General features: G+C 40.0%; 1 protein-coding gene across 1 annotated transcript; it reads left to right on the forward strand.

Moving 5' to 3' along the window:
• Positions 1-2,344: 2,344 nt before the first annotated feature.
• LOC142084510 (opsin-VA-like) lies at positions 2,345-16,386 on the forward strand. Its single transcript, XM_075155326.1, has 5 exons — positions 2,345-2,705; positions 4,240-4,450; positions 5,054-5,171; positions 10,343-10,582; positions 11,734-16,386. The coding sequence occupies exons 1-5, from the start codon at positions 2,345-2,347 to the stop codon at positions 11,962-11,964; spliced, it is 1,161 nt and encodes a 386-aa protein (XP_075011427.1). The 3' UTR covers positions 11,965-16,386.
• The last annotated feature ends 11,316 nt before the right edge of the window (positions 16,387-27,702 follow it).

Here is a 27,702-nt window from a genome sequence, read left to right on the forward strand (position 1 = left end):
TTTGTCTTTCTAAATTTATCCAATATTGATTTCAGAAAAAAGTCTCACAACAAAATTGCAAAAAAAAAAATCCATGTCTGTATTATTTGGACAAAAAAAAAAAAAAGGCCCGCAGTGCAAGAGGGATAGCAAATGTAGAGCAAAGTAGCAAATGCAAACTGTGATGCTGGAAGAAGTGCAACTGCTGTAAGTTGTAATAAAAGAGCATGTCGCAGAGAATCACTTTCAGCGATAAAGTTGACTTGCTGAAGAAAAAAAACAAGCAAAACAGGCAACCAAGACAGTATAGGAATATTTTTAAAGGATTCTAAAAAAAGAGGAGGCACAAGATAAAGAAAAGAGAATGCAGTAAACTGTAACCAAAATCATAACTCATACAAACAATTTGAACACTATGACAGCATAAAACAACAGCAGCATAAATGGAAACAATAGTTATCCGTTCTTTAAAGGGGTGTTAATGTACAGTCAATAAATTTGCACCTTAGAGAAGCCCAGATACTACCTTCTCTGTTTTACGCTAAATTCAGAGTTCTAGTTTCATTCTGACACCCACAATAATTTAAAATCGTGTATAATTTCAAACAACGTAATATTCAAACTTGATTTTAAAGTTGTGGTCTGAATCTTCTGCTGTAGTATGCAAGCAGTGGAACTATACTGAATCATGCCATACAAGGAGCGGTTGGAGGTATTTTAATGTTGCTGTGTGTTGATCCTTCTTTTATTTATGAGACTTGGAATTTTTTAATATTCCAGTTGAATAAGTATTATTTTGTGAGTATTTTTGTTACTAGATTTGATCTGCTTAAGCACTGTCCCTTTCCTTTTCAGTTGAGTACATACAAACCATTTAAAAATATCTTTTTTTTTTGGTTATAGTAAGTAGGAGGGTTTTTTTTTTTAGTTCAAAATATTCTGAAATTTCTGATGCATAACTCTCTCTGCCAGAAGCCCTTTTGATTCCGTTCCTGCATACCAAAAGATTTTAACCTGTGTTAACGACGTGTTTCATATACAAACCAAAGCAAATATAAACTCAAGGGAATGTATGGACAGGTAGTGTTACTCATTTTCACTCTCATGCCAGCTCCTGTTTGTTTATTCATGTGTTGTATATGGTGTGTGTCCAAAGTGTGAATTCTCCAAGATGGGAACTGGATTACTTTTGTATTTTTGGCTCTGGTTAATACTCTGAAGTTCTGATTAACAATTGCGGTTCCCAAGAATTATCTCACTTACAACGCAGCTGAATGATTTCCATATTCTTGGGGTATCTAGCTTAATTTGTGGAATAGTTACTGGCAGCCCTTCAGAACGGGAGTTCTGGAATATCTTTCACAGTATTGCGTCTCATTAGGGTGCAGAGATGACTGAGCTACTCATCTTGGGAAACAAACACAAGTAACCCTAACGGCTAATGATTATTAAAGAGTTTAGATATATCCAGTCATTTTTATCAGAAACATATTACTAGCTATTAATTTTCCCGCTGTCTGTTGTCATGCTGTACTGATTTTATTTCTCTTCATGTATTTACAAACTCCATCTTTAGCATATTCTTGTGCACCTTTGAGTTTTTAGTACTAAAGCTGCAGTTATAATAATTGTGCCTTCATCAGGGGTAACATCTATACCGTCTCTGATAGAAACTGAAATTCCACTGAATAACATAGAAAACTTACTTAATTTGGAGCTTCAGCTCTGAGGCTGTAAGCTAGCCTGAGAGGTGGGCAGGGGTTTATAGTGCAGTCTCACTGCCCGGTTTACAGCGTTGATCTTTTCAGGGCTGCCCTCTTTCAAACAAACAAGTCAGGTGGGAGCCTCCCCTTGCTGTGTGCCCAGCAGCACAGGGTGTGAGGAAGATCATTCCACCCTCACTATTAACAAAAGGAAAGCTTCATTTTTACAGTGCTAAAGGTCAGGGAGGGATCCAAGCAAATGCTTCGTTTTTCCCCACAGAGTAGGGATGATCTGAAGGGTATTTCAGCACTGCTGTTGGCTGCTGGAGAAGGAGGGAACCTGCAGCTTCTATAGCTGGGTTTTATTACAGATAAAGACGCAGCTGCAGCAGGAGAGAGGCAGGAGGCTGCTGGCAGAGAGGGGCAGAAGTTGCTCCAAGAGATTTTCTCACTCATCCCTGTTCCTATATTCACTGCACAGAGCTAAACTTTCCTCTGACCAAAACTTTGTTTCCTGGACTATTACTGGAAAGCAGAAGCATGGAGAATTTGTTCACACTTCTGTTGGAGACAGCAAATTTCTCTTTTTAATCCTGAATATTATTTACAGATTAGAAACTCCAGTATTACACAGTATTATTTTTGCTAGTGAGAGAGAAAAAATGGATGCATTCAGAGCACCTGAAAATGACTCGCTGTTGCCCAGTTCCTCTGCTCCTGCCAGATGGGATCCCTTCCGTCGTCCCTTGGACTCCATCCAGCCCTGGCACTTCAGGCTTCTGGCAGCAGTAATGTTGGCGGTGACCTCCCTGTCGCTTGCTGAGAACCTGGCTGTAATCCTGGTAACTTTTAAGTTCAAGCAATTGAGACAACCTGTCAATTATGTTATAGTCAATTTGTCTGTGGCTGATTTCCTGGTCTCGCTGACTGGTGGCACCATCAGCTTTTTAACCAATCTAAAAGGTTATTTTTATATGGGATACTGGGCTTGTGTACTGGAAGGATTTGCGGTCACATTTTTTGGTAAGCTTGATTTTGTTTGTAGTTGCATGTTCTTTTCCTTCAGCTTCCTTCAATGTATTCTACTAGCTGTCCTGCAGCTTCCCATCACTGACTTTGCACCCCTTTGAAGTCACTGGTTCTTTCCCCAGTTCCATACATGCTGTAGTGGATCTCATGTGTGAGTGAATAACATGTATCACTCTCTCTGTCATATATCAGTGGCTTGTCACATGTATACTGATCATTGACCATGTTTAATATAATGAGAAAAAACTTACTAATAGAATAACAGCATTGTGGGGGTTTTGGTAAAACAATGTCAAGAAAAAAAATCACTATGTGTAACTATTTTCAAGGTCTGTATTTAGGTGTGTGCATATATGGATAAATAAGAGAGAGAGAGAAAGAGTCAGTGGCTGCTCTTAAACTGTGGAAAACATCAGGGCACAGAAACATCTCATGTTAGCTACGCTCCAGTGGTTCTGAGGAACCGTGACACACCTGTAACAGTCACCCCTCGCACCTACATTTTTTTGTGATTCTTTTTCTTGGCTTTGTTTTATTAACTACACAAAAAGTATTAGAAGTACTCTAAAAGGGAAAATTCTTACCACATAGTTCCCTGTGTAAATACACCTCTGCAGAATAAATGGGAAATTAGTTTAAAATGAGACATCTACTTACTTGAGGTAGACATTCACTCCTGCCTCCCTGTTCCTGTTTCTGAAGCGGCATAGTAAAGGCAGCCTTCTAACTCTTGTCACTGCTCTAAATGAAACGCCCTCAGCCTGAAAGGGAGTCCCACAGTTGCTCTCAGCCTGGTTAAGCTACACAGAGGGAATGTCAGTGAGGGACAATGCTACTAAAGCAGTTTGAGGAATGTAAGCCATGTCCCATGGAGAAAGATCAGGCTATTTCAAGATTTTGGTGTCCAACCAGGTGATATGTGCCTAATGAACTGATAATTTGATGTTGTGGGCAGCTGTCTGTAGGTTGGAGTTTTATGACAGTCTTAAATATGACACTTCTTGCAAAGATAGTGTTTTGAAGATCTATCTTAATTTGTTAATTTGGAAGCGACACATAATTTGCAGCTTTTCAGAGTAGAACTGAATGAAGAAAAGAAGTCCTTGTCAGTTAAATGGCCCAATTAGCTGCTTGGTTTTGTAGCCATTATACTGTAGACTGACAAACTAGACAAATTTGAAAATCTTGAGCTCAATAAATATTAGAATAATGCACATGAATTGCACATCTTTTCACAACTTGGGTTGATCGAAAAGGTGCCTGATGTGGTGGGTGATCAAAGACTGGAACAGGTTGCCCAGAGTGGTTGTGGAGTCTCTGTCTGTGGAGATATTCAAAACCCAACTGGACTTGGTCCTGGACAACCTGCTGTATGGACCGTGCTTGAGTGTGTGGGGGATGTTGAACTAGACGACCTCCAGAGATGCCTTTCAACCCAAACAATTCTGTGATTCTCTGATGTGGGATGGTGTTTGCTTTTCAGTGAATCTACCCAATTTTTGATGCTGACTGTGTTTTCTTACTATAGGCATTGTTGCTCTCTGGTCTCTTGCTCTGTTGGCTTTTGAGCGGTACATTGTGATCTGCCGCCCATTGGGAAATATGCGCTTGAGGGGGAAGCATGCAGCCCTAGGTATTGCCTTTGTGTGGACCTTTTCCTTCATTTGGACCATTCCACCAACAATGGGTTGGAGCAGTTACACCACCAGTAAAATTGGAACTACTTGTGAGCCTAACTGGTAAGGCCACTCTTGCAGAGTATGGTAAACAAATGAAACGTGCAGCTCAGGATGTCTCAGGGGCAGGAATTTAAAGGAAAGGTTTAAAGATGATGTACATCTCTGCAAAAATGGTTGTAAAGAAAGTGGTAACAAAACTGAGCAAACTTTACCAACAACAGATTTTAAAAAAAAAAAATTCTAAAGGGAGTAGCTTCCATCTCTAATGAAAAAAACTGTCCTATACCTTGTGCTTTTTGTCAGGATTCAAAAAGGACAAAGAGACAAATTTTTCAGAAGACTGGACAAAGCCCTGAGCTACCTGATCTGACCCCATAGCTGACTCCACTTTGAGCAGCAGGTTGGATTAGATGTCCCTTCCCACCTGAACTGTCCCACTCTGCCTGTGATCCTATGGTCATAAGATCCTGTCCTAGCCCATGGCCAGGGACATGGCCCAGGGCTCCATGTGGTGATATGACTAAAGTTGTAAAGGGGCGCTTTGAATAAAAGCAGTTGACAAAAATACTAGTGACAGCTTTGAAGAGCAAAATCAATGCTTAAAGAAAATAATAAGAACACATATTAGTAACACATACACAATGTATTTTGTGTTTTATATAGGTACTCAGGAGCTTATACCGACCATACGTACATCATTGCATTCTTCATCACCTGTTTTATAGTCCCTTTATCGGTGATTTTGGTATCTTATGGAAATCTGATGTGGAAGCTAAGAAAGGTAAGAAGAAGCACTTATAAGTAAATTTTTTAAATGTCTATGTATGCAAACATTTGGAATTTTTGTGTTTGATTTTCTATAAAAATCAGACATAAGCAGATCAAATTTCCAGGCAGCAAATGCACTCAGTTATCATCCCTTGTTATATAATTATCCTTCCACACAGAAATTCATGCTATGGTTAGAAATGATTTTTCAAAGTGTGCAGTTTGCATCACTTATCAGTATATCTCATTAGCCAAACATCATACAAATGAAAGAATGTCTGCCTCATAAATAAAGAAACTGAATGACCCAGTATTGGTTTATTTACAGCTGTACTTCAATTCAGTGACATTTCTTAAGACTCAAACCAGGTAAAGCAGAATTTAGCTTAGAATTTTAAGAGTGCTGGCTAATACTCTATAACGCTAACATGCAGAATAAGATGTAAATTTGTAAATAATGTAATGCTGTTTAGTAAATAAAATACTAGATTGTTCAGGAAAATTTAAAAGACTTGATAAATGCTTTTGAATTTTATTTAGTGATTATGTTGACCTGATCCAAAAGAGAATCTGCAAAAAGTGAAAAAGACGACGACAATGGAATAGGAAAATTCTTACTTGGACAAGATTTTGGGACAATAATTTGGGACAATATTGTTATTTCTGTTTACTGCAAAGCTGCCTTGTCTTATTGCTTCAGTAATAAATTCAGTAAATTCTTCAATTTACTGATGTTTTTAAAGTATTTGGGCTAGTAAAATGCTTGTATTTATTCTGAGTGTCATTCTCACGAAATAAAACAAAGAAGGGAAATGCAAATAATATTTTATTTTCTCATTAGAAAATACAGATTGGAACATGCATACTTCAGGTGACGTCATGATTCTTCTAAACAGATTTTTCTCGATTTCCTCCAGGATGCATTTAGGGGAGAGAAGGTTAAATGGCTGGGAGAGGTTTATTTCAGTATTAAACACAAGAAGTTTCCCAAGCTGAATGTGAACTGCAGCACAGGTGCATTGCTGCTCACGGTGCTCACGGCGAGGTAGCACAGTGTCTGTTGGTGCGAGAGTGGGGGACGGGAATTACAAGATATGGAGATGCTTGAAGAAAATCATTGTTGATGACTCAGACTCTCCTAAGATAACTTGTAAAACTATGATTCTGTTATTCTGAATATCCAGAACTTTTATTAGTATTTTCTTTTTCCCTGTCCTAACCTACCTGCAGAGGAAAAGGAATCAAGAGAGAGAGCGCGGGGCCAGACCTCCGCGCTGCTGATGCAGCCCTCTCACTCTGGTCGGGAGGGCGACGTGCTCTTTAGGGAAGGAGTGCTGCCTCTTGGCTTGGGAGGGGGAGGACAGCCACCCCAGACCAGCCACCTCGCGGGGGTCCTGCTCCTCCCTGGTGGGGACATGCGCAGCGGGTGGCAGGTGTCCCTCCCCGCAGACTGGCCGTCACGGCACGGGCCCTGCCGTGCAGGGATGGGCAAGGGCCACCTCCTCTCCCCCTCGGAGGGAGAGCCCATGGGTGGGCTGGTGGCCCGGCGTGAAAGGGAGGGATGTTAACCCAACAGAGGGGATGTGAAGGCAACGAGACCACTTGCCAAGCATCCAGCACTGTGATGGGTCTGCCAGAGCAGTGGCTAATGTGCTACTCAGACGCTTCGGGAGGTGCACAAAAAGGGCCACTTCCTTCCCTTGCAGCCACTTAAGAGGCTGCAAGTTAAAAACAAAGCTGGTGAGAAGAGGAACAAGGGAGGCAATGAGGGAAAATGTCACCGTCAGTCATAGCAGAAGCCAGTGAATGGTCCATCTTGCCATTTGGGTCAGGTCAGGATGTCTTCTGGAAGACTGATCTGTGCCATGCAGCGGGTCCCAGTGTTGGCCTGGAGCCACTGTGGTGTGATCTTGCTAGGCTGTCTTTCTCAATCCTCTCTCCGTTAACCAGAAAGAATAGCAGTAATGTTAAAAAAAAAATCACACTTCTCAGTAAGTTGTGTGTTCCGGACTCCCCTTGCAGGTCGGTGACCTGGCAGAGCACACAGCTGGGAAACGCTGGGGCGGCCTCAAGGCGCTTCATCACAGATGGTTTAGCCGAGGCTGGCTGGCTTGTGCCAGTCCTTGCCTTTTGCTTTTGTTGGCTTTTACAGAGAGATTTAACTGTCTGACTTGGCCTCTATTACTTTTAACAGCTTAAAACAGTCTGGTGTAGAAAAGCTAACTGGCTGTGATATATTCTGTAAATTTATAATGTATTGCCATAAGGCTATATCTCACAACTAAGCTAATTTTTAAAAATCTGGCTACGGTGAACAGAGAGAGACCCAGGCACCAGAACTGGGGTCTTGATATTCCCAACCAACCCTCTTCCCGGATTTTGATTGCCATGTCCCATGGTTGCCATTGTGCGAACTTTGTCCTGAGTGGCATTGTTTTGTCTTAGTAAAGTCTGCTAATCCTGCAGTCCCTGTGACCCTAGCTTTACAATGCCAATAGTAGCTTTCACTACAACTGCAAAACTAATGAAAGAAATGAATCTTTAGGAAAAGATCCAATGAACAGTTTACATAAATTATTATGGCAGTATTCCTTGGTTTGTAAGATAAAGCACCAGTACATGGTTCCTTATCAGTTTTGTGTTCTCAGATTTAGAGAGAAAGGAATCCTCTGCCATCCATGAAAAGCCATAGCTGAGAAAAAGGCCAGGCTGGTATGAGACAAGGACGAAATAGTCGAAAGCACAATCCAGGAGATTGTGTTCCTTCCTCAAGGTGACTGCACTTCTGCTGAAAGGGAGGCTGGGCTGCTCTCTATGTAGGTACAGTGTATATGAAAAAATGCTATAGAAATGTCATATATTGGCAGGGAATATCTTAGCTTTGTTCAGCACCTAACACAGCCTTCATTGATGCCTAAGAACTTGTAGGTATTATGACAATTCATTATTACTGTTGTTGTATTTATTGTTTGTTAAAAAATGGCATGAATTACAACTTTCTACAGAGGTAAGGAGACCCCCCCTCCCCAGGAGGTGCTTCTATACCTCTGTAAGTACTAAATATGTAAATTATCTGAGTGCAGTGCAAGGGTTATTAGGGAAAATGTCTCCATTCAGTTCTAACGTTACTAAAAGGCCATATTACACCAAAAATTCTTACTTTATTAGCATGTATTATTGCAAGACCTGGCATCAGGTTTTGTAGAGCCATACAGAGTTATCATTAGTTACTTTCCATGTAAGCTAACATTACGTAACAGTGCCTTGTTTCACTAAGTCATCAGAAACAAAACAAGGATGTTTCCCAGAAAGACATCGTTTGACATCACATAATCTCTGTATCATTTCTATCTAAGCTGCTTGCATGATCAAGGAAGGGAAGAAGGGGAGCATTCCTGCTAAATGCCCCAATCCTACTTTAATTCTGGTGTCATTAGATCATAGACGCTCTTCTGGTGAAGGCCATAATGCACCACAGAGCTTGACAGACTCTCCTGGTCACTGCTGCTTAGTCTGGTCTAAACTTCACCCATGGCAAGGAGGTTGCACAGCCATAGCAGAGTGCTGTCTTTAACACCCATATTGGACACCTAGTTGTCTGCAAAGGCTACATGAAAAAGAAAGTGCTTGAATTCAGGCTCACTACCTGCTTATGACTCACCAAGATGGCCTTCTTTTTCAGTAATTAAGTCACGATCGTGCCTTCAGTTAAACCGTTGCAATTACTATGGGTAGCCATAATGGCAGGGGTGGATTGGGAGTTGGCTGAAAACTTCTCAAAAGGTTAGCCAAAGCTGAATCGTTACACCCTGTGGATGTGGTGGCTAGAGGCTGGCCAGGGCTCAGGTACACCAAGAAGAGGCAGCAGGAGAGGGCTGGGGAGACCAACTTGGTGTGAAGCCTCGAGAGCAGGTTGGGGCTCAGGTGCTGGTGAGGGGACAGGGACAGCTCACCCTCCTTTCCTGCACCACCTCGCCTGGGGTTATTTTCCCTCTGCTGATGCCGACTGCAGCAGCCTGAGCCTGTCTTTCCAAATTTCTGGCAGAGAAAATCTGTGGTCCAAGGCAAGAGCTTTTACTTAAAGCCAGCCCCTGGCAGTGGCCTGAATGAGAACTTGGAAGAAATCCGAAACTGCTGAAACTTGTAAAAAGATCTCACAAGGACAATGCTGTGCTTGGGCCAGCTGGTGCAGAATACGGCTTTGTAGGTGAGATTAAAGTTGGTTGGCTGTAAGGCTGGTTCAAAGGTGTATTTGCTTCTCATATTTGCCTTATTATGGAATTGTGCTTTTCATTATATTTTGCTGTACACGAACCTGTTTGTCAGGACAGCAGCAAATGCATTTCACAAGAAGACCAGAAAAGGGGAAGAGAGGGATACTGCTCCTACTAGTATAGACAAAATGTTCTCTAGTCAGCTTTCCTGCAAGCCAAGAAGTCTAGCTTTATTAGGATTTGTGCAGATCCAGAGCTGCTGTAAGCCAAGGTAGCTCGTTCAAGTTAGTGATATATGGCAAGTTGTATCACCCAAAAATATAGTGCTAATTTCTGTTTTGTATTTTTAGAGGTAACTTATTGTTACCAGATACTGCCAGTCGCTCATTCTGTCAGGGTCATTGTATTCTGTTATTTGGCATTCTAAATAGAGGCCAAATCTTGTCTCTGATTTGACTAAAAATTTGACTAATTAGGATTACTTTTCTCACAAATGGAATTTAAAGGTATTTCTGCACTGCCTGGGGGTGGGCTGCTGCAGCACCCATGAAGTTACCTGAGCTAGATTAACTTTTGTGAGGCTGGACAGCAAACCTGTGCCATCGCTTTACTCCTCATGACTTGGTTGAAGCGAGCTTGGGAGTGTCTCTACAGGCTGCAGTTGTGCCTGACTGCAATTAGATTTCTGCATAGAGATTGCCCTAGTAATTGCTTTTCGCCCTCCTTTGACAATAAAAATATAAGGATACTTAAGCAAAGGAAAATTTGGTAATGACAGTATACAGTAATTAATGTTCCTCAGCAGTAACCTTGATACTCCGTGCTCCAGTAACAGCATCCTTATGTGCTGTCATACTCAAGAAGGGTAAGTCTTTCCTTCTAGCATGGCAGATTATTAGCCTGCTCACTAAATTCACTGGTTGGAGGCCTTGTTGTTTGTTTTCTGGAATCTTTTATCTTTTCTTTAAAGGTGTCAGATACACAAGGCAGACTGGGAACTACCAGGAAACCTGAAAGACAAGTGACTAGAATGGTTGTTGTTATGATCGTTGCCTTTCTAATCTGCTGGATGCCATACGCCGCCTTTTCTATCCTAGTCACTGCATATCCTTCCATTGAGCTGGATCCTCGTCTGGCAGCAATTCCATCTTTCTTTTCCAAAACAGCTACTGTTTATAATCCAATTATTTATGTCTTTATGAACAAACAGGTACTGTATGCTCTCAAAGTGTCTTTAACACTCATATTTTGTTATTTTGTCTTGCTTTATAACGAATCATTTCTACCTACCTACATGTTAGTTAACTAGCATTGCAATATCCAGCATTTAGAACTAAAAAAAAAAATCACTGTATATCTACCTACTGGAAGATAGTGTAAGCCTCTGTGCATTATTAAAATATGAACCTTAATAATTATTAGGTTTACATATTATAAAGGAGAATCAGCCCTTAGTAAACATCAGTTAGTTTTCTGTATGAAAATTCTATTTTCAAGACTGTCCCAGTACATTTTTGTAATTCTTTAGGAATGCAACACCAGTGAGCTGATTTTGAGGTGGGGTAGAAGTTTTCAATAACTTGAATTTGTGTCAGGGGAAATGCCGCATTTGTGGTTGTATGGACAGGGAGGGTAGATGCATTGCATGTGCCTATGGGACGGGGAGCTTTCTCCTCTGCAATGGGGACAGAGGATTGGATGCAGAAAAGAATTGACAAGGGAATGAACCAGAGTGATAGGTGTTCACTGTGGTACAGGCACGATAATAAACTTGGATAGATTTATGCAATGAATGTAGCTACTAAGAGTGGTTGCATCAAGCAGAGTATAAGCATATAAGTGAAAAGAATAAAAATAGTAAAGTGGCTGTTGAATAAGAAGTGATGAATACGTTTATCTATTCAGTCCTGCAGAGAGAGCTATTGCTTGTCTCGCGTCCTATGGACAGTACCCTGACCTCCCAACGCGTGGCAGATGTATGGTGGCCTTACCATGCTCACGGATGTGAACAACATGGAAACAAACCGTCTTTGAATAGCTGGGTATTAGCATATGAAAGCAACTCATGAGCCTGGACAAATGACCGATTCTGTCCGTTAGATGTTAGTAACAAGCAGAAGAGGAAAAATATTTTTTAGAATAAGATTTTCCAGTAGTCTGGGTCTTTTTAGAACGTCATTATTTCTCAGTTTGAGAGTTTCATGGCGGCACAGGTAAATATATTTTATGGGGCTATTTCTTTATATTCCCAACTGACTCATGAGAAAATTTCCAAGAGTTTTAGCTAAGACACAGACTGCTTTATAGAGGTATTTTTAAATTCCTTATGTGTTTTGATTGATCTTTTTTTCAACTTTCTAGTTCAGGAAGTGTCTGATTGAGATGTTCAGCTGCAGCATCATAGAAACTGCAGAGTCCAACATGAACCTGACTTCCGAGAGAGCAATGCTAACCCAGGACAAAAGAGGCAGTGAGATGTCCACCGTGGCAGTACGCAGTGCCATTTCTAAGAGGAAAACCAGAGATGAACACAGAAATCGCCGATCTTTTGCTCAGTTGGCAACTTCAGAAAACAAAATCTGTCCCATGTAAGGTGGGAGATATGATCATTAATGCAGTGCTACAGCATATTTCCTTGTCACCATCACTTAACACAAAAAATGTTGTCAGTGGGGACATTATGTGGACACTGGCTTTTGAGATTCCAGGCTCCTGAGTGCACGTAAGAGTTTCTCGGCTCTGCAGTTGCAGTCAAAACACCCAGCCATAAGGTGAGTCCCTTCCTCCACTGCATTCCTCCTCCCAAGCCACAGCCTGCTTGCTCCTGAAAATAACGTCAGGGGAGCCCGGTGTTGCTCTGCTGGCATGTAACACAGTAAGGATAGGAGAGTTTTACGCTGATGACGGCTCCTTGGTCAGCTGGACAAAAACATGAAGTGGCACATGGCTTCAATATGCTAATGGACAAATAAATAACATATAGCACACAGCTGACTCAATTTCAACCAATGGAGGTTCAGGAAAGAACAGGTCCAAGTGCTTTATTGGTTTGTTTGGGTATTTTTTCTAAAAAAGCAGAGAAAGCCAGAGGCTTCTGCACTTATGTCTGTCCTTGATGAGAACCTCATCTGGGCCACTAAAATCTCCAGTAGCTTGGACAAGCCATCGAGACTCCCAAGCACTATTTTATTAAAAGAAGCCCTATCAAGAGCTGTCCATATCCTCTCTCTGCATTCCCTTTTTGTCAAGAAAGTCTTCTGTGCTCGTAGCAACTTTTGAAGTAAATTAATTTGGACTAGATAATCGTTGTAGGTCCCTTCTAATTGAATTATTCTATTAACTCAACTTTAGAAGAGAAGTTAGTAGGGTATAGGAGAGTACAACTGTGCAGGAATGCTGGAGAAGGGGCCAGTAGCATAGCTTAGAGTTGTGAAGCTGAGCTTTGTGGGACAGAAGTTTTTCCCCGTATATGCCTGCACTGTGCAGAGCTAAGATCTGGCATGTTCTTGAGACCATGTATTTCTGTTTCTTAACAATTACAATTTTCAGAAATCAGTGGTTAGAGAATACAAATATTATGTATGTGCTGGGCCACATTAGGTTGGAGCATGTTGGATGTCTGTATTTCCATTTGCAGATTTTTACATTTCTTACTTCTGAGCTGGGGCATGCCTCTCCAGAAATCGTAAGCAACATCCTAGCCCAGCAGGCAACTTGCAGTAGCCAATGGCACCACACTGCTGTTCTACTCAGAGGAGCAGTTGTGTCTCTGTCCCTTCAGTCCTTAAATTCCTGTTCCTGCCTAAGTCACATCCTCACTGCTTTTAATTGAGCTACTGATCCTGGCATAAATCATTAACTTGTTATTACACCTTTGATATTAGAAGCAAGGAGTGCAACATAAACTGTAAACAGTGAAAAAGAACAGAAATTGCCAGCTTTCCATGGCTGTATTCCATCTCATATATTTAACTCACACAATGACGTGCAGCAATATACTTAGCTTTCGCGGAATGTCACTTACGCGCATGCAAAACCAAACTAGGCCATGAGTGAAATAAAGACAGACTTTTGTTTCAAACTGCGTTTGGTGATCATCGTATGAAATGTTGATAAGACCTGGCATATCAGATTTTGAATCCTATATAAGGTCTATACTTAATTGAATGCATTTTAGAAGAAAAGGCAACGGCTGACTATATTTAAGTGCTTTAGTACGGAAAATCATTCTTTCTAGGCAAGACGTTAATACAGTGCCAGTCGAAACATGTTGCTCCATAGTGGTATAGAGAAGCTACACCAGCTACATACTTGTACAGGCCTTAGCAATATAAATGTGATATGGAAAGAATCATCCAGTGTTCAGTTTTACTTCAAAAAATTACAATTTCTTTACATAGAATAAAGACATTTTGTTTCTACCAGATTTTTCTTCTTTTTTTCATTTTGTTAAGTTACAGTTTGAAAAACTATATTGCCCTGAAAAGGAATGACAGGCTACCTGAGATATCTGTGGTCAAACCTAGTCCCAGAGCAGTACCTTGCTGCGTTGGAAGTCAAGAACCATTCCTGCAGCAGATGGGGATGTTGATGGATCAGGGAAAGGTAACACAGTACAAAATGTTTTTGGACATTAGGAGAAATTTCTTTACTGAAAGAGTGGTCAGGCCTTGGAATAGGCTGCCCAGGGAAGTGGTGGAGTCACCGACCCTGGAGGTATTTAAAAGACGTGTGGATGTGGCGCTTAGGGACATGGTTTAGTGGGCATGGTGTGTTGGGTTGACGGTTGGACTCGATGATCTTAGAGGTCTTTTCCAACCTTAATGATTCTATGATTCTATGATTCTATGCATCCTCAAACCTTGGTATCTTGCAAAGGCTGACTTCTTTACAATTCCCATGCTCAAGAGGAGACAAAAGCTGCAGCTCCCCGCCAGGGGTGGAGAGAGGCATGGGCAGCGAGGCCCTGCAGCGAGGCCCTGCAGCCACTCTGGCCTTGGCATAGGCTGCTTGGCCACCTGTTTCTGCTTGCGGTTCCCTTGCGGCATTCACGCCGATGGATGTACAGAATAGTTCAGCCCCCGTATTTCTGCACAGCCCTGGCTTTCTGATGCATTTTGCTTTAGCTCTGTGAAGGCAGTCTAAACACTGAAGCAGCAATGACAGTAACGTGGGAGAAAGCATGAGCTTTTCACTCCTCCTCCTTCTCGCCAGTCTTCTCGTGGGGATGTGTTTGGGGGGTCCCACCATCTGCAACCCTTACTTCTGAAGGCAAAGGGGAGCTTGGCAGGGGGGGGAAGGGTAGCCTGTTACAGGCAATAGTCTATCTGACATCCAAGACAAACGTTAAAAAAGGTAACTATGCATACCTGCTTTAGGTAACTGCTGATGGTTTTTTTTCATCAAATACGTAAGAATTATTCAGTAAGATCTTTCTAAGTGCATAGGTAAAACGTGATCCCTTCAACAATTTATTTCAGCTGTCCCTTATTTCCCTTAACACTCCAAGTAGTCAGTTTCTTTGGCCCTGCTCTTTTTCCCCTTCACCCAACTTCCCATTGTTCTCATAGGACATCTATGAATGCAAAGGACCCCACCATGCTCTTTGTTTGCATCTTATAAAAGCATGAGACAGCTCCTCGGACCTTTTCTACAACGTGTGTCCTTTGCAGAGAAGAGGAGGAGTTAGGAAGCAATGGTGGTTGAGCATGAAGCACACATGAAGTGCTGGCTAGCTCCTGCAGCTGGAGACCAAGCATGATGACTGCAAGGCTGGAAGGCAGGACTGACATGAAGTTGAGCTACTGGAGTTAATCACTGCAGTGAATGAGCAAATATGGGGAGGGCAGTATGGGTACCTATACCATTGCTCCAGAAGAGATATCTGCATCATGGTGAGTTGTCCTTGCCCAGTGATAGCTGCTGCCATGCCAGACACCACAAGGCATGGACGTGGTCTCCAGTAAGGGGCAAGGTCAGGAAGAAGGCACTGCTCAACAAGTAATACCTGGGAGCATCCAGGGGCTCCCTTTCTTTAGGCAGTCTGGTTAACTCTACCATCCTACCTTTAATGGTGCAAGCCAGTGGGTGCTGTCTGAATCTCATGTTGTTGGAATACCTTTCAACATTTCCCACAAAGGGTAGCCATGACGATGCCACCCAGACCTCACCACCCTTTGTCCTGGAGGATAGCTGTGTAGCTATTTGACAATTCCCTTTGTTAGAGAAATTTAGTTGCAAGACATAGCGAAGTCATCTGTAACATTTTAAAAACCTTATTTTTAATAAGCAATTTTTATTGGTCTTCCTCTTAACTCATCCTGGACTCAAAATTAATCTGAATCTTATCCTTTTTATATTTTCTGAGTAGAAGGATTGTTCAGATTCAAATACCCTGATTTCATTTTAGAATGGTAAAATCCAAAGAGGGGAGTTACTCTATAAATAACATCATGAGCTGCACATGTGAGAATTCATTGCAAGACATCTCGCAAAATTTCATGAGGTGATTGTCTTTTACAGTACAATTTTGGTCTCAGTGGGCTTGAACTTTTGCAGTGCTCAATCTTAAACCCAAACTATGAACCTCATTCTGACAGCCACATCCTTTCATGATTCCTATTCTTTACCATTAATCCTGTGGGATCTAGAGCAGAAAAGTGAATAGATATATACGCCTCTTTTAAATGTTTTGCAAATATTGTGAGATAGGAAAGGTAAGGTATTCAATTATTATTTGTATGCACATTTTTGTGCTTATTAGTCTGTTAAAACAGTGTGGTATGATTTGAAAGCAAAAATTCTTGCATTTAAGACTCAGATTTTCTCTTCAAGGATATGTTGACCTAGGTTAATCACATGTTAATGGTATTAGATGTATTAAATCATGAAGAATTGGCAGAAGTGTTAGTATTTAATTAAAAGCAACAGAATTATTTTATCTCCTGAGAAGGTGAGGATATGTAGAGTATAGCTCTGTAGTACAAAATAGAGCATCAAAACTTAAGTAACGGCAAAGAAAAACACAATGTAAAAATGCATGGAAAACCTTAGAAAATAGCAAGTTAAAATGAGATTCACCATCTGATAACTGGCTATATCATTCTCAATACAAGTCACTCATGATGAAGTGGTACTGGTGAGCCTTTTAGACTATTTCACCACAGAAAACTTGATTTGCATCTATAAATTAATTGAGGACACCAGTTTGTAAAGATAGTGAAAGACAGTGTCTCCAGCTAACAAAAATGGAAACACACCCACTTAATACACTAATAGCCAGTGCGAGGTTAGCCATAGGTCACATTACCATTGTGTGTGGCGAGGTGGATAGGCTGACATCAGGCTTTGAATTACTGCACTCAAAACATTGTAAGGAAGGGTATTCATAGAGGAGCTTTAGGGCAGTGCTCACATTTCAGCCACAGAGCAGACAAATAAGCTTGGCTTTTTTATGAGGAAAAGGGAGAACTACAGCAATCGGAACAAAAAGGAATCCTCAGAATGAGAGAACAGATAGGAATACACTGAAAAGTCTCGACATTAAGCCCTGCTTCCTTTTGCCTAGTTATAAGCAAGTGCTAGAAAGAGAAGGCAAGATTTTTCCCCAAGATAGGTACAGGGGTCCACACTGCTTATCCACCTGCAGCGCTCCTGCGACAGCCACCTGAATACCTTCATAGTCAGAAGTTCTAACACGATTTTTTTTCTGTGCAAAAACAATTGTCATATACATTTTTTTCATGGGAAACAGTTTTGAGATAATTTTCAGGGACTGACTTCTAGAAAAAGATTTTTTAAAAATTTGTTTAGAAACTGCAGCATTTTCTGAACTTTTTGGTTATTAAAGTTGGAAGATAATAAGAAAACATGGAACATCCTCCCTGCCCTATTTTCCTATACATTATTAGAGGCTTCACATTGTTGCTGTTCTCTGGATGACATAAAATGCTGGCAGTATTCTTTTCATAGAGAAGTCTTTGTCAAGGTGTTAGTTTTTAAAATGAAAGGAAATTTTAACCACTTTCTTACTGTTTGCACTCAATTGTTCTGCTGTTATTCAGATCATTAATTAAAGGTGTGACAGCAGTATTTAGACATACAGAAGATAAAAAGTGTTTACAGACTTCATAGTCAACTCAAATTTAGAGAAGCATTGTACAGATCCAAAATGGCACCGAAGAAGACGATAGATAATTATGAAAAAGCAAATTGAATATGTGTAAAGATGGTAACACTTGCACTCAGTGACAGGAGTTACAACAAATGAGGAGTAGTTAGGACAGAATTATGGAGGCTCTTGTTCGTCAAGACAAGAAACTTCTACATGCACTGCAATAACTATTGTGGACATCAGAGAGACATGGCTACAATAAAATAGAGGATATGGTTACATGAGATAAGGCAACATAGTACTAGTGGGCAGAGGAAAAAACGAGATTAGAAATAGTAATAATAATTTCAGACATGGCCAGGATATTCATGCCAAAGTGGAACAAAGATGGTTCTCCAGGTCAGAGGAGACAGTTTTGTCATTGATGATAACAGGATTGTGGGAGGAAGAAAGAGTAGCAGCTGTGCAAGAGATGATCAGACACACAACTTTGAAAATAATTGTGAAACATTCAGAAAACAGAGGCTGGCTAAAACACAGGACTAGGAAATATGGAGACACATTAGAAAGAAAAAGCTAGATTTTCATGCTGTTAGTAAGGGTAGCAGAGGAATCCACAAGAGTGGAGGCGATTGCTTAGGTTATGCAGGAAAAAGTGGATTGAACGTAGAGGATGGTGAGATAAGGAGAAAGTCTCATGCCCTGAGTGACTGGTCAAGGAGTTATATCATAAGGAAAACAATGTTTAGTACTGTGAGATGCGGTGCAGAGTGTTAGGATGGAGGATGTAATCAGTACCACAAAAACAAGTGGGAAACGTAATCTGGAGAGCTAGGTTTATAGATGTTAACAGACATTTGTTGAGAAGTAATTTATCAGGGTGAAACACATGAAAGCCTGAGAGAGGGGAGTGTCATCTGAGCCATAGAAGGAGAACATGGTAGATGAGGTGCCGCTGGCTTTCAAGAGTGTGGAAGACACCAGGTGATGGCTGGGATGGTGCAGTGCACCCAGCAGGTTTCTGGAGAGAACTGTATTTGCATTGCCAAGGGAAGTAAGCAGAGAAGCTGGAGAAATTGAGGAGGTAAAGAAAGCATATGAAAGAAATAGGGATAAGCAAGCATTCTTGGCTGTTAGGAGCAGTGGGATTAGCATGAAGGTATCAGTAGTTTATTTTCAACAGAGAAGTTCATAATTTAATTAAATATACCGAAAAACACCTGAGCAAGATCCAAGTGACACACAAGGGTTCATCATCTAAACCTGTATTCCTAGTGTGAAGCTCTATCTTGAGAGTTTATGGAGAAACTGTTCATGTCTAATGCCACATGTACCTCATGGCCTAACTACCACTGTTAAGATTTGAATTGTACTCCTTTCACACTAGCCCCTCTAGCACACTTTAATAAATTACATTTATGGTTGTCTTATATCATTTTGTCACCCTGTTAGACAAACACTCTGACATGCAGCAAGACATAAAAATGTAGGCTGCAACAGGGTGATATGAAAATTAGTGGTTCTGGACAAATAGGAATTAATATTAGAGTCTAATCAGTCTTCATTTCATTTGGAAAAGGAATTAATTAGTCTTAATAGGACCACAGAGGCATCACAAATGTTTTCTTTCCATCAAGCAAAGCCTGCATTGAACAACAATTAATCAATCATTCTCATAAAACACAGGGTGTCAGCAGTATTTCTCACTGTCCATAACTGTTATTTTTTCCCAAGTATTTTCTGTTAAGGGCCAGATATTTTTGTTTTATTAATATGAGTGCTCCCATAACTGTGGGAAAAGCCATTTTCTTGAACAAGGCATTGGTTCTTACCTTCTGCACATACAAACAAATGGTTTTTTGTAAATGTTTACCAATTCTCCAGCATTAACATTCCATCTCTAGTGAGATGCTGTCTTTATGAGAGGTTCCTATCTTTGATACAAACAAGGAATAATAGAATCAGTGGGAGTTTTCATGTTAAAATATCTTCAGCAATGCTTTTCAGGAGGATACCTTTTTTCCTGCCTGTCAGTCAGAGAGTACTTTTTAAAACATGTGAGCATCTTGACGTGTTGGTGGTAGTCCAACCAAACAATATTAGCCCTGACACAAAGTGTTACATAGTTCCCAGAAGTTGATTGTTAAGTCTTTCAATGTAACACAAAAAAAAAATTTTAGAATTACAAGCAAAAAAAGGGGCGGGGGGGCAGGCTGTTTTTTGTAAGAGAGTTGCAGTTAGTGACTGAAGAGACACCTCTTGCATTATGTGGTAACAGCATGGCATGAACATTTTACCATACAGAAAGTAAGTTATGCAATGGATGGTGTTAAAGATCTTAAGATTTCATGACTAAAAGGTATGAATGCTGCCAAAGTCAATGTGCTCACACTTGGTTGTGGACTAACAGCCTCCTGTGTCCTTGAATTTTTGTTTTGCTGCCAAGCGTATGCCTAGAAATCACATCCCTTTTCTAAAAAATGTTACAGCATTATCTATGGTTTGCAAAATTAGCAACGTAACACTACACCATTCTTCTGCTTTGTGATCATTTATTACATTTTAATGATGCAACCTAGACAAAATAACTGCCCTTCCTATAAATCTTCCATGACATTGGGAGAGAATTACTTTGTGTTTTTCCTTAAAAATGTCAGCAATAATCCATCAATTTACTTGTTTATAATGGAAAAAGCTTTTTTTTTTTTTTGGAATATAAATTATGGTTGCCATAAGAGCTACTGTTGTGTTATGAGCTCATGCTGGTTCCTTTGGGATAACAGCAAGAAAGGCACTGATACTCAAGGCTAGCTAAATGGTTTACTGAGTAAAAAATGGAAATTTTGGAAAAGGTAGTAGCAATCTTAGGACCTTTCTGATGCTGGGTTTCAGCATGGAACGAGTCCCTCCTTGTAGAGATCATGGCATGCTGCCCCGATCCCATCTGTGGTGAGGTCTTCTGACCTTGTTGTTCTTCACATCTTTATGGTATTGTTCCAAGTGAACAAAGTTATCTATCTTCTATCTGTACAATGCCGAACTTTCTAGTTGGCACATCAAGGTTCTCTGAGAGCATTACACTCTTACACATCTCCATAAGAATGAGCTCTTCAAAGCAGCACATACAGGCAGCATTGTTAAGGGCAGTGTATACTAACGTCACAGCATGTGCTCAGGTTATATAGCAGGTCACTCACGCTAACATACGGGTCTCTTCAGCCAAGGCCTATGGTTAAATTCTGCCTAGATTCTGCTTGAAATCACTATCTCTAGCTACAATGTCTCCTGCAGTCACCCACCACAGCTGCTCTGCATTTATAGTTGTGCCAGCACTCTCTTGTGGAAAAAAAAAAAAATCTGTTCTCAAGGCTGTATGTTATTGAGAAATAAAACCAAGTTCCTGGCTGAATTTTGGCATGGGGAAAAAAAAAAAAAGATTTCAAAATGGCTTTCAAAATCAATTATTTCAGTAAAAGATAAAATGCTGAGGTTTAAAAAACAGACTATCCAGGCTATTTCCCACAGCCTCAAATCTAGAGGAAGAGTACATTTTAAAATGTCATAAGATCAACTCACCTCACCACCCACTAGCAGGGAAGAAGGGGAGAGTTTAGCCACTGAATGATGTGTTGGTGCACTTCAAAAAGTTTTCATGTTCTTGCTCTGGCAACAGACCACACAGCTTCTCTAAGGATCTGCTACTGCTTTTTGAAGATACAAATATCTTAATATGCAGATTTTGTTTCTCCTAAAATCACGTGTAACTGCAGAGCACTGCTAGAGGAATACTACCTGCTCAAAGTGAAAGGGCATGGAGAACGGCAGAGATTCTTATTAAGGACCAGCTCTACCAAAAGTTCATCATAAGCAGAATCATTCCAGCGTAGCTCTGAAGTAGGGGAGATGAAGACTAACCTCTAATTCATCCATTTGCATGTCATGGTAATCAGGTTGCTCCTTTTGCAAATATTTTTACCTTGTTTTTTGGTAAAAATGCAGTTAATCACATACCAGAGTTTCCAGTTTTGAGTAATGAGATCTTGTCCTTGCCCACACTGAGTCTCTATTGCCAAGGGCTCTGAAAGCAAAAAGGCAACTAACAATCAAACCAAGGTTGATAAACACATTTCTCTGTGTTTCTGGCTTTAGCTGCAATATTAATTCCTGCTTTTTCTTTGTTTCCTGCTTTCTCTTCCATTCACTTCTTCTCCAGGCTCAGACCAAAACCCCCAAAATAAAACACTTCTGATGTTCTCCTTCAGCTTGTTCTTACCTGCAGATCTGTGACCTCACTCAGAGGAGACATTTCTCACAACAAACACACTTATAAAAGAAGGAGGGGTTTGATGGAATCCTTCAGTGAGATGAGGTGACTTGTCCAAGTCTCAGTAGGTCCAGCACTCACATATGCTTTGAGTCTCCATGATATTCCTCTACCATTATTCCAACCTGAATGTTCCCACAGACGTATGCAGGGCAGACAAATTTGTTCACAGTCTAGCTAGAGGAATAAAATACATATTCATTGGCTAAAACCTCTTCTGTTTAATTTTGACCTCAGTGAAAATGATTATCCAAGAAAACAGAGTCATGAACATTAACAATAATTCTCATCTCAATTATTGAGAAATATAATTTGTAAATGATTAGTTAAGAGAAGATTCTTAGAAAATTTATGATAATGTTTTTTATTGTAATACTTCGTATTATAAATTGTACTATTCTTTCTCTTTATTACATTTATATTGAAGCCTCTTTCCTTTTCTTTGTCACAAAGAGTTAAAATCTGTAAGAGAATTTAAGAGCCTTTCAGTAATTTGGCACATCAGTTTTAGCTCAGCTATTATCTAGCTGCATCAAGATATTAATGTAGTCATCTCTCTTTAGTCTCAATGAATTGCTATAAAAATGTCAAACAATTAGATTATATTGGCCAACATAGCCCTGTTTGATTGAGTACAGATGTAGGCCATGTCCCTTGAATCATACTGATGAAGAAGCAGAAAGGCTTGTAGAACTCCAGTGCAAATTTATTTCAATATATGTACCATTTAGGTTTCTAATGTCAGTACTTGCAATACTAATAACCAAAAAATGCTAAATAGGTATTTTCAGATGGAATAAAAGTCAATGTCATTCAGGACAAATACTAATGAACTCTGTTGAAGGAGAAAAAACCCCTATAAAAATAGCACAGAAGCTAGTATGCTGGTACAAACATAGACACTGCTCCATTGCACAGATGTGACTATACCAAAGGAGCAAAATGAACATCTCTCTCACTTACGGGAATAGTACTGCTTAAATTCTGTCTCTGCCTGGACCAGAAAATATAACACATACTTTTGTGTCAGGAAAACAAGCAGCATATAAATACTTGATAGAGATACCTGGTTACAAATGTCTCAGTGTTGGCTGCTATGCCATTTTGGAAGTCAGCATGACTATGGACATCCCTTTTTCTGCATGTACAATGTGTGCACCTAGTTGCATGTGCAGCCCTGTCATGGAGTGCACAGGAAGGTACAAGTCCTTACAGATGAAATAGCTCTCAACCATCTGGTGTCCACACAGACCACATGTAATTAAAAGCTAAAGCTATGCTGTTGTAATTTAAAAGCTGAAAACAGTTTCTGTTCCATACATGATAAAAATTCAGAACATGGTTAAGTTGTTCACATTTTGCTAGAACAGACACATAATTGGCAAAGCATACTGACAGTGTATCTCCATGGTGTGGTCTTCCTCAGCTGAAGAAGTCCATTCCCACTCTACCCCAGCAAATCTTTATCTATGTGCATCTGAGCTAGTATTTGGTCTTAAGCAGCAGTGCAGGAGAAAGCATGCACCTGTGATGTTAAGTTATGAGATTGCAGGATAATCATCATAAACACAAAGGCCCAGTGAGGATCAGGTGAACAATGACAAGGAAGGAACTCTAGTAACCTGACAGTGTAAGGAGTCAACCAAGTTGCTACTCTTAGGGCTATCAAATGAGGACGATAAGCCTGTTGCCCCCGGGATGAAACTCACTGAGATGGGTCAAGGAAAGAAACTCCCTTCCTGTTTGCCTTGCAGACTGAAGGGGGTCATTGCCTACAGCAGAATGTAGGCTGCAGGGGAAAAACAGTTTTGGAGTTTAAAAATCTAGTATGAGATGTTTTGTGGTGTTTATGGGAATTGATGAGACTTACAGGATGTTTAGAGGAGACCAAAGATGGGGAAAAAGGAGGGCTAAAGATGTATCAGGTGCAGGAAAATAGAGGGCAAAGGGTCTGACTGCTAGTCAGTATGTTGCCTGACAGAGACCTGCACTTGATCAGCACAATCTATTCTATCTTCTCATTATATTCTGCTTCTAACTATATTCTGTGTAGGTGTGCTCTCCGTTCTGAGTGGGTGTGTGTGAACATGAGTAAACTTCCATTTGCTAAGATAAGCTAGTGAGTAGCCAGTGAGTAGGATAAGAAGTCTGAGTACCTGCAACTGCAGTAGGGCCGTGAACATCCAAGGCTTGTATGTTTGGGTGCTGGCAACTGGGGAGATTACGTACTGCATAGGCTGAGAAAGAGTAACTGAGCCTTGATCTGACTCACATTTCTGGGTTCCAGGGAGAAGCTCACCAACAGAGATCAGGCAAGAATGTGTAATGGAATACAATAGCAAGACTCAAAATTACTTAGCTAAAGTAAAATGACAGGAGAAAACATTTCCATTTACTTTTGCAAGACATAAAAGTAGTGGCTGCTGTATATGACAATGAGAGTGCCAGTTTACATTTCTTAGATGCAACCGATGATGCTCTAGCAAGGGCATTAATGCAGGTAGGAAAAACTGATCTGCTTGCTTTCTTGAAAAATCATTCCATGGCACTCTACCTCAGGTAGTGATGAAGGCTGTCCAGGGCTGGGAATTTGGGAAGTATTACTGTGCTGGACATGGATAACTGTCTGCGTGGAAAAGACTGCACTGTTCTTTTCAAACCCTTTCTGAACTGAGTCATTGCATTTTTTTTATGTGGATATCACTGATTTGGTAGGTGAGAGCTCCTACAAGAGGCAAGACATTTTGTTCTAGCCTTTTATTAATTATTAGTCAATGATGAAGCAGTATGTTTAGACATTTCTTATGATCTCTAAGTGACATCAGGGTCCTGATTCAGTGACCATGTACTGGAATAGTTTTTCCTCTATTAAATACTATGCCAGTATCATGCTTATTGCTATGTGCACTTTAGCTGCTACCTCACAATCAGGATTAATCAAATGATTACAGATAGCCATCTACATACCTCAGCTGCAGCATACTTCATACTCATTTATCTTATATTCTGTAAGCTACTTCAAGAGTAGTAAGTCCAGATAAATTTGAGGACATGACAGAACTGCAAATATTTTTAGAAAACCATTCTTTTCTTCCAACAGAAACTCTCAGTTAATTTTCTGACAGTGTATTGACAGGTAATTAATAAGTACCTGTCACATCAGTAGAAGAACTGACTGTTCTGGTTGCTCCAAGAATTCTGAGAACTTCAGCAGACAAGCTCATTAATACTAGAACTGCTCTGAGCAGACTAAATGTTTTCATCACAAACTTTCCCCCCCATTCCTCTTCTCTTCCAGGATATTGCAGATTACAGCTCTACCACTAATTCCATTGTCACTGTTCTCTCATCAAGTTTGCTTTGTACTTACGAGCTTGTTCTCCATGCTATCCATAGCAGTTTTCCAAATGATTTCCCGTACTGATTGATTGTGACCATGCCTTCATTGTGCTAATCAAAACAAATTGTGAGCAGTGATCCGTCTCTTAAAATCTTGGCATTAAACAGAAAAAGAAGACAGAGAATAGCAGTGCGGACACTGTCACTGTGATGTGATTCATAAGTATGATCCAGTACCCAGTACCCAGTCAGATAATAAAAACTCATAATACATAATATTTTCATAAGAAAGTCAGTACAGCTTATGATTGTCCAGGAAAATTACTTGCTGCACTTTTGAAAAACCCAATTTGGGTTTTTTTTGCTGCAACTCCTCCTGCAGTGTAGCTACTATTGACTTCTTTCACCATTGACATACTTGTGCAAAATTAAGAAAAAAAAAAAAAACAAAATGAAAAGAATTTTAGACAGTAATGGACCCAATTCAGTTTACTTCAGTGTTCTTATCTGTAGCTTATCTCAGTGTACCTGTAGCATGGAAAAGTTGTGATGTCAACTCTTGAATTACTGAATTGTTGAATATGGGTACAGTAGGCCCATAAAAATGGAAGACTGAACCATCCATTCTGGTAAGAAACTTGTCTTGTGACAGTAAGTTTACTTCTTTTAAAAAAAATAAGTCATCGAAAAGGCTGAATGTTATAAAAAATATTTTCAGGTGTATGTTCAGAAAATAAACACATATTCCTAATTAGTGCAACCCTGTTGGAGATTTCTGGAAAAGTTGTTCATCTTTGTGGACATCTAGTTTCTCCTAACAATTTCAAATGGTAAATGTCAAGTATGAGACCATCAAGAAAAGTGATAGGTCACGAACATGCAGTTATAGGAAAGAACGTAGTACTAGAGCTCAGTACTGATCTCGCTTTCAGTTTCATCTTGCCAGTTTTCATCCTCTTCTGCCATCATGTGTCAGGCTGAAGCATTATATGAAATAAAGGAAAAATAAATCACAGTAGTAATTCAGTGATAAAGAAATATCTCCCTAAATATTTCCCATAGTAATGGATACTGCCACCAAACTGAAAAGCTAAGTGAAAAGAGGGGGATGTTACGTTTGAAAATTTTCAGAAAGCTAGTCAAATGTATGTAATTTCTATTAATGACATCTTCATTTGCTGATGGTGACACAAAACACTAAGGCTTAAGTGATTAACACTATGATTAGTGAAGATTATCTCCCTTTTCATTTCTTGTATCTTCTTAGCCTCGATATAGGCCTTTACTTCTGAAAGGGGTCTTTATTTTGTTGGCTTCAATTGTATTGAAATCAACATTGTCGTAGTATATGTATACTCTCTTGCCAGGGGAAGAATACATTCCATAGTAGATGTACTACTGTGATTACAATGTTTATTTTAATATCTTTAAAAATATACATCTATATAATAATAGATAGCAAGATTCAGATTTCAGGGAATATTATAATTGATACTTTACATACCAGCAATGTTGTTAACATATCATACTGCATTTTTGTAAAAATGGGATTAAGTGATCTAAAATTATTCCTTGTACCATAAGTCTTAGGCAACCCTCTGGAAAGCTGCAATTTATTAAAATTGTTTCCTCTCTTCTTATACTTAAATGAAGACTTTTGTGACTACTGCTTTTGAAAATGATACCTGCTAGGTTAATGAAAGACCACCCATGTTCTGCTCTCACTGGCAGAGAAATACTCTATCTACTCATTACTTGAGTAATGACTCGGGTCTTCCACAGACTGGTAAATATTCCAGGGCACATAAACATGCCTTCAGTTTTAACTTGACCACATTCTTAAAATCCATGCTAGTAACTGTCTGTTATTGTAGCCACATAAAGACTTGCAGTTGGAGGCATGAATTAATACCTGAGAGGTACTTTAAAAAGCTCTTCCTTGTGGTTTTACAGCCACTGAATTGGTCTTTCATCCACAATATATAGAGGAAGGGATTTGTATTCACAAAGGATGGTCGGCTCCCCTCTGACATCCTACTTCTGGATAGCTTTCAGGTCAGACAGAGTGCCAAAGCAGGGGTCAGAAGGCTTAGCAGGTTGTAAAGTCATTAAATTAGTGTTCAAACTCAGACGAATGGGCTTAAATAGTCATGGGAACGTATCTTTACAACAATCTCAAATCTGCTCTAATTTCCCTGCCTAAATACCCATAGCCAGCAGCTGCTAAATTTTGGCATCTGCGCTACCACATCCCTTTGCAAGTGGGGAGACAGATTTACCGAGAGGACCAGCTATCCTAGCTTTGGAGAGAGTAGCATGTGTGATGAGAAATCCTTGAATGATTGCTTATGGCAATTTAATTTTAGAGCAGTTACACCAGGGACTAATGACAGAGCTTCAATTTTTTTGTTGTTTTATCATTTTGTAGCAAACTTGCTGCAGTTTTTCCCAGCAGACCATTTAGAACTACACACTTTTCTTGGACAGCTACCTACTACTCAAATTATATTCTTGTCCTAGAATATTATCAATAAATTTACCATGATTTTTTTTC

This window comes from Calonectris borealis, chromosome 7 (genome assembly GCF_964195595.1).
Source record: "Calonectris borealis chromosome 7, bCalBor7.hap1.2, whole genome shotgun sequence".
Lineage (NCBI taxonomy): Eukaryota > Metazoa > Chordata > Aves > Procellariiformes > Procellariidae > Calonectris > Calonectris borealis.

Coding starts and splice junctions, on each gene's coding strand:
- LOC142084510 (XM_075155326.1), top strand. CDS start 2,345: ATGGATGCATTCAGAGCACCTGAAAATGACTCGCTGTTGCCCAGTTCC. Junction 4,451..5,053: donor ACTACTTGTGAGCCTAACTG/GTAAGGCCACTC, acceptor TGTTTTATATAG/GTACTCAGGAGCTTATACCG. Junction 10,583..11,733: donor ATGTCTTTATGAACAAACAG/GTACTGTATGCT, acceptor TCAACTTTCTAG/TTCAGGAAGTGTCTGATTGA.